The sequence below is a fragment of the Rhinoderma darwinii genome, chromosome 3, assembly GCF_050947455.1.
Source record: "Rhinoderma darwinii isolate aRhiDar2 chromosome 3, aRhiDar2.hap1, whole genome shotgun sequence".
Taxonomy (NCBI): Eukaryota; Metazoa; Chordata; class Amphibia; order Anura; family Rhinodermatidae; genus Rhinoderma; species Rhinoderma darwinii.
Window position 1 is genome coordinate 72,110,435 of NC_134689.1, and position 16,390 is coordinate 72,126,824.

The 16,390-nt window shown below is 40.2% G+C and overlaps 1 protein-coding gene across 1 annotated transcript in view; it reads left to right on the forward strand.

The window, feature by feature from the left end:
* Positions 1 to 16,390, forward strand: part of DOCK2 (dedicator of cytokinesis 2) — a 963,684-nt gene that overhangs the window by 860,728 nt on the left and 86,566 nt on the right. Inside the window, exons 44-46 of the mRNA XM_075859372.1 lie at positions 59 to 145; positions 490 to 666; positions 16,283 to 16,366. Of these exons, the coding sequence (XP_075715487.1) occupies positions 59 to 145; positions 490 to 666; positions 16,283 to 16,366 (348 nt within the window). The remainder of the gene's footprint in view (positions 1 to 58; positions 146 to 489; positions 667 to 16,282; positions 16,367 to 16,390) is intronic.

Below are 16,390 nucleotides of genomic sequence, written 5' to 3' on the forward strand. Positions count from 1 at the left end.
ATTTTAGCTTTCCATAGAAATGAACATATTAACACTATTTTGATATTTCTACTTGCAGTCGATGTGGATTGAAAGAACAACTTTTGTCACGGCTTACAGGCTACCTGGAATACTACGTTGGTTTGAAGTTACAGCAATGTTACATGTACGTGCAATATACATTTTGCTTTGAAGGGAACCGGTCATCTACATTTTGCTGCCCCCACTGAGGCGCCACCTGAGAAAAGTCATGGTTATACATGAGCTGCCACTCCCTCTGCACACTCACGCTGATGAACAACTGACTTTTCTGGCGTCGCTGCCCGGGCTCTGCATGAAAGTTCTCTAAAACAGCTTCACTTTAGCAGATAAGGGACAGACCTCTAAAATAGTTTGCCTCACTATATTATGCTGCCCTCAGTGACAGCAGCATAATGTAGATGGCACTTTAAAAAAATTGAGACATTTAAGATTTTTTGCTAAGACTATTAAATCTTATCTTGCTTCCAGACAACCATTAGTCCTCTTGAAAATGCCATTGAAACGATGTCGGTAACCAATGAGAAGATACTGATGCTTATAAATCAATACCAGAGAGATGAAAATCTGCCAATAAACCCACTATCCATGTGCCTGAATGGAATCGTTGACCCTGCCGTCATGGGTGGATTTGCAAAATATGAAAAGGTAAGAAAACCTAAGTACTATGGCAAGATTATATTTATCCAAACATAGATTTCTAAAGTGTGTGTTTACTAAGGTCTGAGCAACTTAACCCCTTAAAGAGATAATCCCTTCTAAGGCATTTATGGCATATCCATTGGATCATTTAGCAAACAAAAGAGACTAACCAGAAAAGGAAAGCACACCCAAAATGATGAGCAATATAGAAAATGTTTTATTGACATGTAGAAAACAAGCATGCCATCGGCCAAAAATAGGGAAATAGTCGTCCCTGAGGAGGGACGAAGCCCTCAAAAACAATTCAAAGAGCCATAGAGAATTGGCGGGCACCACTACACTACAATTACATAGATATCTATAGGATATGCCATAAATGACTGATAAATGCACCCTGCCTGGTGATGCGGCCATTCTCCGCCGCATCCAGGCAATGAACAAATGAAGAGAATTACAGGAATTACGTTATCAGCCAAGCGTAGCACAGTGAGCCCGGCTGTTTCAACATTTCCAGATACCTCTTAATCCATTCTCCACTTGGATGAGGCAGGTTGGAGTTGCGGGATCCCTGTACTGGAGTTGGGACCCACATTAATCAGACATTTATGACATATCCTGTGGATATGCCATAAATGTCTAAGATGGGAATACCCTTCTAATACTGCACAAATTTTTGTACTTAATGGCCAGAAACTTTTTGGCGATTTTCTCCTTGTGCGGATAAAAGGTTGTAACTTAATATTTTCTATGCTATTTAAAGGGGTTTCAGTTGTGGGTGACCACACCTCTTCTGCTAAGCCCCACCCACCTTGTTTTAAAATGTCAGGAAAAAAAATTTCACAAAAGCTACTTTTTGCACAGATTTAGACTTTTCTATGCCAGAAAACTGGCATTGATCGTTCATTACAGTGATTGTCCCCCACAGTGATTGTTGTTTTTTTTTTAATTGTTGGGCATTTAGTCTGTACAGAATATAAAAGAAAGTCAAATTTTGTTAATTCAAAACATGCTTCTTTTTCCTAATTACCCTAAAATATAATTTATATTTGTGTTTACCTCTTATAGTATAGAACATGTCTTAGCTAAGTGAATTGTGTCAGGCCGACGGCTTCAGACACAGTTAAAGGACATATTAGAGTTTTTTCATAGTTTTATTTTAGTTTATAGTTTATTAGTATTTTCACTTTTTTTTTTCTTTTTACAACTTGTCCCCCAGTAGGTCAAAAAAGACATGTTTTTTTGTGTTTTTTTTTTTTACACTACATATTTCCACGGTAACAATCAGGACTTTACTGAGTCTAGTTAGACCCAGTTGCATTGTCCCCTGTCAGTTGTCCCTGGGATCATGCTGCCGCAGCCTTTATTGTATACACAGCGATATTCTGCAGTGCCATGTTTTTACGGCCCTGAAGGGTAAAGCCACTTAACGGACACCATTAAAACACCAATGTGCGGTCGTTAAGGGGTTAAGCTGTACATACACAAAATACTTCTGTCTGTGGATCCTAGGCAATTGCTGCAACATAGACGGCTAAAAAAGTCTAATGTAAAGAGTAGACAAAACTTTAATGGAAAGAATTTCTTATTATTTCCATTCCTGTACTGTATCTTGAAGCGATCCTGCCTTACAACATATACAATCAATTGTATTTAACTCAATATTAAAGATTCCTTATATAATAGAAAATGCATGAAAGTTTCTTGAAGGGGAAGAAAAGACAACCTAGAAAGTAAAATCCCATGATTTGGTTATTTTTGCCCACTTCTTTTGGTTATTAAGAGATTATTTTCTGCTTCTCTGCCAAAAATGAGTTATTTTTGTTCTTTAAGTAATGTTATTGTTTTAACCCCTTAAAAACTATGTACACCTTTGAAAATATATTTCAAAAATAAAATAAAAGTGTGTTTGGTGCAACTTTGTAATTACTTTTTATTGAAAATTATTTTTACTTTTTCAGATACAGCTGCTTTGTATCCTGTATGCACAGCAATTGAAACCTGTGTCCGTCAGGTCATCGTGGCTTATGAGTTCAGTGACAGTGGGACCTGCGTGGCTCTGACACACAGGATCGAGATGTTATTGATCACATCTAAGTTCATAACTTATATGTGATCGATAACAGGTGGATCCTGCATGTTAGACATGCAGGACCCACTGTCACTGAACCCGTCAGTCCCATTGACCTGACGGATTCAGGTCTCAGTGCAAGATGCAGCTGCTATGTGGCCAGGATACAAAGCAGCTGTATCTGAAAAAGTAAAAATAATTTTTAATAAAAAGTAAAAAAAAAAATAGTTTTCAAAGGTGTACATAGTCTTCAAAGATGTGGCCCGCATATTTAACCCCTTAAGGACGCAGCCTAGTTTGGGCCTTAAGGCTCAGAGCCCATTTTTCCAAATCTGACATATTTCACTTTATGTGGTAATAACGTCGGAATGCTTAAACCTATCCAAGCAATTCTGAGATTGTTTTCTCGTGACACATTGGGCTTCATGTTCGTGGTAAAATTTGGTCGATATATTCAGTGTTTATTGGTGAAAAATTGCAAAATTGAGAGAAAATTTTGAAAAAATAGAATTTTTCTGAATTTAAATGCATCTGCTTGTAAAACAGACGGTTATACCACCCAAAATAGTTACTAGTTCACATTTCCTATATGTCTACTTTAGATTGGTATAGTTTTTTGAACATTCTTTTATTTTTCTTGGACGTTACAAGGCTTAGAACATAACCAGCAATTTCTCATATTTTTAAGAAAATTTCAAAAGCCTTTTTTTTAAGGTACCTGTTCAGTTCTGAAGTGGCTTTGAGGGGCCTATATATTAGAAACCCTGATAAAACACCCCATTTTAAAAACTAGACCCCTCAAAGTATTCAAAACAGCATTTAGAAAGTTTTTTAACCCTTTTGGCATTTCACAGGAATTAAAGCAAAGTGGAGGTGAAATTTGCAAATTTAATTTTTCTTGCTGAATTTCAATTTTATTCATTTTTTTTTCTGTAACATAGAAGGTTTTACCAGAGAAATACTACTAAATATGTATTGTCCAGATTCTGCAGTTTTTAGAAATGTCCCACATGTGGCTCTACTGCGTTCGTGGAATAAAACACAAGCCCTAGAAGCAAGGAAGGACCTAGTGCATTTTGAGTCCTCTTTTTTTATTAGAATATATTTTAGGCAGCATGCTATTTTGGAAACTACACCCCTCAAGGAATTCATTTATGGTTGTTGTTACCATTTTGACCGCACAGTTTTTTCACAGCACCTATTTGAATTGGGCTGTGAAATGAAAAAAAATTAATTTTTTCCAATAAGATGTCATTTTTTATTAAAATTTCTTATTTTCACAGGGAACAAAATACCCAATTTTGTTGCCCAATTTCTCCTGAGTGCAGCAATACCCCATTTGTGGCGATAAACTGCCGTTTGGGCCCATGGGAGGCCTCAGAAGGGAAGGAGTGCTATGTGTTCTTTGGAGTGCAGATTTTGCTGGTTTGGTTTTCGGATGCCATGTCGCATTTGCAGAGCCCCAGAGGTATCAAAGCAATGGAAACCCACCAGAAGTGACCCCATTTTGTAAACTACACCCCTCAAGGAATTCATGTATGGGTAATGTGACCATTTATACCCCATAATTTCTTCACAGAACTTATTTGAATTGGGCTGGGAATTTAAAAAAAAAAAACGTTTTTCCAATAATATGTAGTTTTAGCTCAAAAATTCTTATTTTCACAAGAAACAAAATACCCCATTCTGTTGCGCAATTTGTTCTGAGTGCCGCAATACCCCATTTGTGGTGATAAACTGCGGTTTGGGCCCATGGGAGGGCTCAGAAGGAAAGGACCACCATTTGGCCTACTGGGGATTTTCTGGTGCGAAGTCATGTATGCAGAAGCCCCTGAGGTACCAGTACAGTTGAAACCCGCAATAAGTGACCCCGTTTTAAAAACTACACCCTTAAGGCATTCATCTAGAGGTGTAGTGAGCATTTTGACCGGAGACATACACCCCATAAACTGTAATGTGGGTTCTCCTGGGTACGGCAATACCCTACATGTGGATGTTATCAGCTGCCTGGGCACACAGCAGGGCCCAGAGGGGAAAGACGAGGGGGGATAAGCTGTGCGGAGTACATCAGGGTAAGTAAAATTGGGGTAAATTATAAACCAAGGGATGTATGATAAATTTTAAAACACTCTTTCATACAGAGCTCTGGTTTTTCGGGACACGTGTCACATTGATATATTGTGTCCTCCCTTATCCCCCTCTTATAGCAGACTTTGCACCTCTTTTGACTTTTTCCCTTCTTGCCAGTTTGGGGAACTTCTCCTGGAAAGTCTTGCCCTGGTACAATGCGTGTGGCTTCGCTTCCAGAAGTACTGGGTGCCCCCCCCCCTTCTTGATCCCTAAAGATTAGGTTCTTGATAATCACCTCTTGAAATTCCAGGAAAGTTCCCCTCTGGCCTGCACATCGACGTAGCACGTACACATTGTACAAAGCCATCTGTATGATGTGCACGGCCAGCTTCTTATACCACACCGCATGGCGCTGTAGGGCTTCAGGACTTGATCTGACAAGTCCACCCCTCCCATGTACCTATTGTAGTCCAGGATGCAGTCTGGTTTGGGGGTCTCTGTACTGGTACCTCGTCCTGGTACATGGGTACTGGTGGGACATCTCTCTTGTCCTTGTACTTGACACACAATATGTTGCTGCTGGATTGTGCCCTGCTCTCACCCCTTCTTGTTTGCCCAAACAGAGTCTTAGGGAGGCCTCTCAGATTTCTTCTAGCAGTGCCGCATGACTTCTGGAAGCGAGGCAGTTGAAGAGTGGGACGCTGGTATAAAAATTATCCAGGTAGAGGTGGTAACCCTAGTCCAGCAGTGGGTGCACCAAATCCCACACAATTTTTGCATTAACTCCCAGTAAGGGGGGGCATTCTGGGGGCTGAATACTGGTGTCCTTCGCTTCATATATCCTAAACCTGTAGGTATACCCTGATGCACTCTCGCACAGCTTATACATCTTCACGCCATACCTTGCCCTCTTACCCGGCAGGTACTCGCGGAATTGAACCCTCCCTTTAAAATGTACCAAGGACTCATCAATAGAAATACACTTCTCGGGGGTGTATGCTTGGGAAAACCGGGCACTGAAACGGTCTAATAGGGGTCTCCGTTTATACAAACCTACAGACCCCCCCAATATAACTGAGGAGATGGAAGATGAGCTATATAAACAGATGGAGTGGGCTGCACAGGCTAGTACTGTAGTGATAAGGGGAGATTTGAATTGCCGGGATATTAATTGGTGTCATGGTTCGGCTTCAACTGCAAAGGGGAGACTTTTCCTCAGCCTGTTTCAGGAAAATGTTATGGGCCAGTTTGTCGAAGACCCGACAAGAGGTGAAGCTCTGTTGTATCTGGTCATTTCTAATAATGCAGAGCTTGTTGGGAATGTCAATGTTCGTGAAAACCTCGGTAACAGTGATCACAACAATATAGTTATATTTTACCTATACTGTAAAAAACAAACACAGCCTGGGAGGGAAAAAACACTTAATTTTAAGAAGGCCAATTTCCCCAGGATGAAGGCTGCATTTCAGGATATAGATTGGGAATAACTAATGTCAAATAATGGTACAAATGATAAATGGAAGATTTTGAAATCTACTATGGGTAATTATAGTGCAAATTTTATTCCTATAGGTAACAAGTATAAACAACTAAAATGAAACCCCACATGGCTTACACCTTCTGTAAAAAGGGCAATACATGACAGAAAAAGGGCATTTGAAAAATACAAATCTGAGGGTACATCTGTAGCCTTTCTAAATGATAAAGAGCATAATAAAATCTGTAAAAATTTAATAAAATTAGCAAAAATACAAAATGAATGTCAGGTGGCCAAGGATAGTAAAACAAATCCCCAAAAAAATCTTCAAGTATATAAATGCAAAAAAGCCAAGGTCTGAACATGTAGGACCCTTAGATAGTGGTAATGGGGAGTTGGTCACAGGGGATCAAGAAAAGGCAGAGTTACTAAACGGGTTCTTCAGTTCTGTATGTACAACAGAAGAAAGAGCAGCTGATGTAGCTGGTGCCAGTGCTGTTAATATATCAGTTGATATACTGAATTGGATGAATGTAGATATGGTCCAAGTTAAATAAAATAAAATAAATGTACACAAGGACCTGGGACCAGATGGGTTACACCCTAGAGTTCTTAAAGAGCTTAGTTCAGTTATTTCTGTCCCCCTCTTCATAATATTCAGAGATTCTCTAGTGACTGGTATAGTGCCAAGGGACTGGCGCAGCGCAAATGTGGTGCCTATTTTCAAAAAGGGCTCTAGGTCTTCCCCGGGTAATTATAGACCAGTAATCTTAACATCCTTCGTGGGGAAAATGTTTGAGGGGCTATTGAGGGACTGTATACAGGATTATGTGACAAAAAATAGTATTATAAGTGACAGCCAGCACGGTTTTACTAAGGACAGAATTTGTCAAACCAACCTTTTTTGTTTTTATGAAGAGGTGAGCAGAAGCCTAGACAGAGGGGCCGCTATGGATGTAGTGTTTTTGGACTTTGCAAAGGCATTTGACACTGTCCCTCATAGCCTTCTAATGGGTAAATTAAGGACTATAGGTTTAGAAATTATAGTTTGTAATTGGATTGAGAATTGGCTCAAGGACCGTATCCAGAGTGTTGTGGTCAATGATTCCTACTCTGAATGGTCCCCGGTTATAAGTGGTGTACCCCAGAGTTCAGTGCAGGGACCACTATTATTCATCTTATTTATTAATGATATAGAGGATGGGATTAATAGCACTATTTCTATTTTTGCAGATGACACCGAGCTATGTAATATAATTCAGTCTATGGAAGATGTATGTGAATTGCAAGCGGATTTAAACAAACTAAGTGTTTGGGCGTCCTGTTGGCAAATGAAGATGAATATGTAGATAAATTTAGAACTATGCATCTGGGTACCAACAACCTGCATGCATCATATGTCCTACGGGGAGCTACACTGAGGGAGTCACTTGTTGAGAAGGATCTGGGTGTACTTGTAAATCATAAACTAAATAACAGCATGCAATGTCAATCAGCTGCTTCAAAGGCCAGCAAGATATTGTCGTGTATTAAAAGAGGCATGGACTCACGGGACAGGGATATAATATTACCACTTTACAAAGCATTAGTGAGGCCTCATCTAGAATATACAGTTCAGTTGTGGGCTCCAGTTCATAGAAAGGATGCCCTGGAGTTAGAAAAAATACAAAGAAGAGCTACGAAGCTAATAAAGGGCATGGAGAATCTAAGTTATGAGGAAAGATTAAAAGAATTAAAGATATTTAGCCTTGAAAAAAAGACGACTAAGGGGGGACATGATTAACTTATATAAATATATGAATGGCACATACAAAAAATATGGTGAAATCCTGTTCCATGTAAAATACCCTCAAAAAACAAGGGGGCAGTCCCTCAGTCTGGAGATAAAAAGGTTCAACCTGCAGAGGCGACAAGCCTTCTTTACTGTGAGAACTGTGAATCTGTGGAATAGTCACCGCAGGAGCTGGTCAAAGCAGGGACAGTAGATGGCTTTAACCGGTTAAGGACTAGGCTGTTTTACAGCTAAATGACGAGAGCAAATTTCACAATTTTGCTATGCGCTTCTTTAGATGACTATAACGCTGCAGGTGAATAAAGTTCATCTTTGAATTTTACACTCTTTTTAAAGGACAGATAGGGCTTTGTTTTAGTGCCATTTGTCAGTATATATCATTTTTATTTTTTTCTCTAAAGTGGGCAAAATTGGAAAAAAATGCAAGAATTTAGCAAATGCGTCAGTTTAGGCTAGCATTTTTCACACACGGTATAGTCCACGGACAAAATTCATCTCCTTTCACATTCTTCCACTTCTCCCGTGCATGGGGATACCAAATATGTGTGCCTTATTTGCTGTGCGGGCATGTGCCAGGGCTTGGCATAAAAGGAGGCTTTTTGGCCTTTTCGGTCGAGGAATTTTGCATTTGATTTTAGAGCCGCATACTGTTTTCTGGGGGGCCTAATGCTGCTGAAACATTAGAAACACCCCATAAATGACTTCATTCACACAAGTAGACCCCACAAGGTTTTGTTCAAGGGGTTTATCATATTTTTAGACAGTCCAGTTTTCTTCTGAAAGTTTCTTGAATAAGATGGAACAAAATAAAATCAGCACTTTTTTAGCAAATGCGTCAGTTTAGGCTAGTATTTTTCACACACGGTATAGACCACGGCCAAAATTCATCTCCTTTCACATTCTTCCACTTCTCCCGTGCATGGGGATACCAAATATGTGTGCCTTATTCACTGTGCGGGCATGTGCCAGGGCTTGGCATAAAAGGAGGCTTTTTGGCCTTTTCGGTCCAGGAATTTTGCATTTGATTTTAGAGCCGCATACTGTTTTCTGGGGGGCCTAATGCTGCTGAAACATTAGAAACACCCCATAAATGACTTCATTCACACAAGTAGACCCCACAAGGTTTTCTTCAAGGGGTTTATCATATTTTTAGACAGTCCAGTTTTCTTCTGAAAGTTTCTTGAATAAGATGGAACAAAATAAAATCAGCACTTTTTTAGCAAATGCGTCAGTTTAGGCTAGTATTTTTCACACACGGTATAGACCACGGCCAAAATTCATCTCCTTTCACGTTCTTCCACTTCTCCCGTGCATGGGGATACCAAATATGTGTGCCTTATTCACTGTGCGGGCATGTGCCAGGGCTTGGCATAAAAGGAGGCTTTTTGGCCTTTTCGGTCCAGGAATTTTGCATTTGATTTTAGAGCCGCATACTGTATTCTGGGGGGCCTAATGCTGCTGAAACATTAGAAACACCCCATAAATGACTTCATTCACACAAGTAGACCCCACAAGGTTTTCTTCAAGGGGTTTATCATATTTTTAGACAGTCCAGTTTTCTTCTGAAAGTTTCTTGAATAAGATGGAACAAAATAAAATCAGCACTTTTTTAGCAAATGCGTCAGTTTAGGCTAGTATTTTTCACACACGGTATAGACCACGGCCAAAATTCATCTCCTTTCACGTTCTTCCACTTCTCCCGTGCATGGGGATACCAAATATGTGTGCCTTATTCACTGTGCGGGCATGTGACAGGGCTTGGCATAAAAGGAGGCTTTTTGGCCTTTTCGGTCCAGGAATTTTGCATTTGATTTTAGAGCCGCATACTCTTTTCTGGGGGGCCTAATGCTGCTGAAACATTAGAAACACCCCATAAATGACTTCATTCACACAAGTAGACCCCACAAGGTTTTCTTCAAGGGGTTTATCATATTTTTAGACAGTCCAGTTTTCTTCTGAAAGTTTCTTGAATAAGATGGAACAAAATAAAATCAGCACTTTTTTAGCAAATGCGTCAGTTTAGGCTATTATTTTTCACACACGGTATAGACCACGGCCAAAATTCATCTCCTTTCACGTTCTTCCACTTCTCCCGTGCATGGGGATACCAAATATGTGTGCCTTATTCACTGTGCGGGCATGTGCCAGGGCTTGGCATAAAAGGAGGCTTTTTGGCCTTTTCGGTCCAGGAATTTTGCATTTGATTTTATAGCCGCATACTGTTTTCTGGTGGGCCTAATGCTGCTGAAACATTAGAAACACCCCATAAATGACTTCATTCACACAAGTAGACCCCACAAGGTTTTCTTCAAGGGGTTTATCATATTTTTAGACAGTCCAGTTTTCTTCTGAAAGTTTCTTGAATAAGATGGAACAAAATAAAATCAGCACTTTTTTAGCAAATGCGTCAGTTTAGGCTAGTATTTTTCACACACGGTATAGACCACGGCCAAAATTCATCTCCTTTCACGTTCTTCCACTTCTCCCGTGCATGGGGATACCAAATATGTGTGCCTTATTCACTGTGCGGGCATGTGCCAGGGCTTGGCATAAAAGGAGGCTTTTTGGCCTTTTCGGTCCAGGAATTTTGCATTTGATTTTATAGCCGCATACTGTTTTCTGGTGGGCCTAATGCTGCTGAAACATTAGAAACACCCCATAAATGACTTCATTCACACAAGTAGACCCCACAAGGTTTTCTTCAAGGGGTTTATCATATTTTTAGACAGTCCAGTTTTCTTCTGAAAGTTTCTTGAATAAGATGGATCAAAATAAAATTAGCAATTTTTTAGCAAATGCGTCAGTTTATACCAGCATTTTTCACACACGGTATAGACCACGGTCAAAATTAATCTCCGTTCACATTCTGCCACTTCTCCCGTGCACGGGGATACCAAATATGTGGCCTTATTTATCACATAGAGATGTAGGAGGGCGGAGGATAGAAGAAGATTATTTCACATATCGCTTTTTTTCAAAGCTGGTTTTACAAAACTCAACAGAGTTTCTATAACACTTCCAAAATATCTGCTCTTGAAGCAGAAATCCCAAAATATTCATCTAGGGGTATAATGGGAATTTATTTTTTGGGGTTTTCTAAAATAAGAAATTGCAGGTTAATGCAAATGGACTCTCCAGCAGATGAACTTTAGAGAATATGCAAACATGACATCCACCCCCCACCCATTCCCTCCCTCACCCTTGGAGTAAAATCATGGGAAAAATAAAAACGTAATGTAGGGCAAATATATTTTCAACAAATTAACTAAAATCTAATAATTCAGAACAGTGTGGTATTTTTTAAAACATGGCTCAATGCACAGGCCTGGTTGCGAGGGACATGAGGGACAGAAATATCGGGAATCTTTGCGGTGCCCGTCTTTTCTGCAGACGCGGCACTTTTTCTGAGGGTTGCTTCTGGTTGCTGTTGGGGGAATCCGACTGATGAAGTGTCTTTCAGTCAGTCGCGTGACATCCTCAGACTGGGGGCATTCTCGGGTGTCCTGAACATCAAAAATGAGGCCTTCAATAATTTTTTCCTGGAAATCCAGGTATGTATCTCTGCCTCTGATTTTTTTGTAGAGCACAAATGAATTGTGGATTGCCACCTGTAACAAATAAATGGCCACCTTTTTGTACCAGGTTTTAGTTTTGCGTTTTACTAAATAGGGCTGTAAAACCTGGTCGCTTAAATCCACCCCCCCCCATGTACTTGTTATATTCGGACACGCTCACTGGTTTGTGCTTGTCCGATGTTGCCCCTCTTTCCCTCACTGCCACTGTTCCTGCGGTATGAATCGTGCTTAGCACATACACGTCTTTGCGATCCCTGAACTTGACCGCCAGCAATTCTTCAGATGCATAAGCACAGGAGTCCCCCTTTACCATGCGCTTCCCCACTAATTGCTGTGGAAAACCAATTCGGTTTTTGCGCATGGTACCACATGCCCCAGTCCTTGCAGCATGCAAATGCCTAAACAGGGGCACACTCGAATAAAAATTATCACAGTACAGGTGGTACCCCTTGTGAAGTAGAGGCTGCATTATCTCCCACACGATCTTACTGCTGGTGGAAAGATCAGGGGGGCATCCAGGAACATTTATTGTGCGGTCCCGCCCTTCATAAATCCTGAAGGCGGTGGTATATCCTGACCCGCTTTCACACAATTTGTAGAGCTTAACGCCATATATTGCCCTTTTGGAAGGTAGATATTGGCGAAAGCTAAGTCTGCCATGAAAGTTGAGGAGGGATTCGTCCACACTTACATTCTGCTCAGGGGTGTAGAGTTGCAGAAATAAATTATTCAGGGAATTTATTAGCGGTCTTATTTTGAACAACCGATCCCGGTTTGCATCGGTACTTGGGGGGGCCTGTGCGTTGTCATTGAAGTGGAGGAACTCATTATTGTCTCATAACGAGACCTGGGCATTACTGCAGAATATACTGGGGTGGCTTGGGCGGGTCTTGTTGACCAGTAAGACCTAATGGAGGGCTTTTTGACAATACCCATATTTAGGGTGAGCCCCAAAAATTTTTTTAATTCCTGCAAATTGGTGGGCGTCCAATCTCTGGCATGGGTGGATGAAGGTTTCTGCCTTATATATTGCGTGGCATATAAATTTGTTTCGTGGACAATCTGATTTAGGATGTCGTCCGTTATAAATAAATGGAAGTAATCCATTTGGACAAAATTTGTATTGTCCACGGTTATGCCAGGAGTGGCAGTAAATCCGTGGATTCTAGGCCCAAAAGATGGGGCAGGTGCCCATACAAGAGCCTGGACTGGAGGGACCAGGCTGTCCCGTGCTACAGCGCTACTTGGCCCTGCGCTTTCATGTTCTGCAGTTTCGACTGCATCAGGGACAACGTCCCCTGAAGATGAACCTGAAGTGACGCTGTCATCGTCACTACCTAAAACAGGTTCCATCTCGGACGCCATCTCTGATGCGGTCTCCGACTCAGACCACAGCATGGCGTATGCCTCCTCGGCGCTAAACAACTTCCTCGCCATAACGTAACTAACACTAACACTAACTAAACAAATTATTATTTTTTTTTTTTTTATAAAACACACAAACTAACTGCTATATATATCTACACTACCGCTAACAAAAAAATAAACCGCTATTGCTATATATATTATATATATGTGGATATATATATAATTATATACTCCCTACCTGCCTATTCTAATAGAATAAAAGAAAGAAAGGTAGATAGATAGAAAAAAAGATAGATGGATAGATAGATTGTATAGATAGATAGAAATCTATCTATACAGAGAATGTTTTAGAGTGTAACTGTATTTTTTTGTAACTGTAACTGTATTCTTCTGGCAGCAATTCTCCCGAGTCTCTTCTTCTCCTCAAACTGAAACAATGTTTGAGGAGAAGAAAAGAGGCAGGAGATTTACTGCCAGAAAAGTCAAAATAAAACAAATGTGGTCGCTGTGATAGGTTTTCACAGCGATCACATGTTCAGGGACCATCAGATTGGTCCCTGATACTCTGCCCAGTGCCCAGAGCTGTTGGTAACAGCGTGGGCACAGGGCTGTGTGCACGCGACCGCGTGCACACTGTTTTATAAGCAGGAATGCATGTGATCGCTGTGATTGGTTGTCACAGCGACCACATGTTCAGGGACCATCAGATTGGTCCCTGATACTCTGCCCAGTGCCCAGAGCTGTTGGTAACAGCGAGGGCACAGGGCTGTGTGCACGCGATCGCGTGCACACTGTTTTCTATGCAGAAATGCATGTGATCGCTGTGATTGGTTGTCACAGCGATCACATGTTCAGGGGCCAAAAGATTGACCCCTGACATTCTGCCCAGTGCCCATGGCTGTTAGCAACAGCCAGGGCATAGAGCTGTGTGCACGCGATCCCGCGTGCACAGTCTCTGAAGTGCGGCCGTATATATACTATACGCCGGACTTTAGAGACCCTGACCGCTGGCCGTATATTTACGGCCAGCGGTCGGGAACCTGTTAAAAAATAGTTTGATCATTTCCTAGAACAAAAAAATATTAGCTCCTATGTGTAGAAATTTTTACCTTCCCTTTTCCCAACGCTTGATTGAACTTGATGGACATGTATCTTTTTTCAACCGTACTATGTAACTATGTAACACCACCAGACCCCTGCGCAAGCCTATGCCCAGCTGCCTTGCCCGACAGACCCCATAAATGCCCCCACAGTATAATGCCACCACACAGTATAACGCAAGGCTCCACAATTGCACCCAACTGAATGTGTGTCCTGCGGGTGCACATTCAGTTGGAAGCGGGACCAGCGCAGTCAATGCTGTGTGGCAACAAATGTGCGTCAACAAATGTGCGTCCTGTGGGCCCCCAGGCTTAGTGGCCCAGTCGAGTTGTGACCCCTATAACTACGCCACTTGTCTTAGGCCTAATTCGCACAAACGTGTTTATCTAGTATTCTAGTCTAATCCGGCCATAATACTGTCTGTGCACTGACCCTATAATAATAAATGGTTCTATTCACATTTTATGCACGGACACACGCATACTCGGTAAACACGCATATGCATTAAAAAACTAAAATGTAGCATGCATCAGCGGATGCCATTTTGCGGCCGAGAAATGGCCATAGAAATCAATGGAGAATCAAAATAATCGCATCCGTTATGCAATTCGAAAAAAAACACATCAATTTTTCATCCATATTATATCTGTATTATGGTTAGGACAATAGAGGATGTTATTCTGATGATTTCTAAGAATATGTACCGACATAAAAAACAGATCCATTATGGATCTAACACAAGCAAACGGTCGTAATGCGGACATTCTTAAGGAGTTCTGAAGGAATGAATATATGTCCATTCCAACTACATTTTCTGGACATAATATGTGCGTTATTTTTTACGCTCATGTGAATAAGATAAGATAAGATCTTGCCAGTATTTAAATGTGTTAAAAGTCAAGATAAAGACAGCTACATCTGTAGTTCCATCACTTGCTCTGACCTCCAAAATTTATATTCCTACTGTACAAATGAAAGCAGTTGTTTGAGGATTGGTCTTAGTGATAGAATTGTGAATGTTGTTTCCAACTACATACTGTACAAAATTTGGTCTGAAATGAGGATTCTGCCCCAAAATAATCCTCATGAAATATATTATAGACAATGATATCTTCATAAAATATACATTAGTTAAATATTGCTGTTAGAGAAGTGAAAATCGACAAGTATGGTATAATAGAACATTAAAAATATCTATTTTATATCTAGCATTTTCTTTATAAAATATTTATATTACAGTTCTGCTGATGACAAATGTTTAGCAATTATATGGGCTGCAGGTAATAGTGAAATATGAAGGTCTCTTCTTTTATTATGCCCAGGGCATGAGTTAAGGGAAATCTAGGCATTGTGTCCAAGAATAAGACTTTTTGCATAAAATATCACCACAGGAAAAATATAAAAATTAAAATATACATTTAATAGTAAAATTATATTACTGTCATTATAATATTTCCATGTAATTGTACATATATTTTACATTACCAAATGTAATGCCTTCTATTGGGTGAGGCCAAAGTACACAATCTCCATTGACAAACACTTTAGCAGTAATTTAGGTAGTAAAGAGTTCAGGGACTATTGACATGGCTGTCATATGATACTACCTTTCCAACAAAGCAGTTTGTCAAATTAAAGATCTGACCTATTCTTTTATCCAGTCAAATAGCATAGTCTCCAATGCTAAAATGTCTGTATCAACAACACATGGCCTGAGCATTTAGATATTTCTGCAACCTAATGATGAAATTTAATAAAAAGGGACCCCACATTTATCTGTCTACAAGCAACATATCCACTGGTGTAAACTAGGAAGCCTTTTTTTATGTCTTCTCCTAGCTGGTTGGTTTTATATATTTGTTACTTTTGTTTAGTCACAATTTTCTTTGTCAAATCAGTACATGAAAATGCTTTACAGTGAGTTAGATTCATGATCTTCAAAACAAAGTGATGCAGCCGTCTTTATTGCTGGTCAAACGCAATCAATGTTTGCCAGGTCCTATCAGTTAACCTCACTCTGCCTCTGTCTACCCATCTGAAATGTCACATTAACAGTACTATTGCCCGTTGTCTCACTTTATCATTTGGGCGCAGAAAGAGATATGGAATTGAACTGTTGATGTTATTGCTGGGATTTCTGCTGATGGAAAATATTTTTTCTTCAATCTTAGGCTTTCTTTACTGAAGAATACATACGGGCGCATCCTGAAGATTGTGAGAAGCTAAACAAACTGAAAGATTTTATCGCTTGGCAGGTACATTTTATTAGTCACCCAATC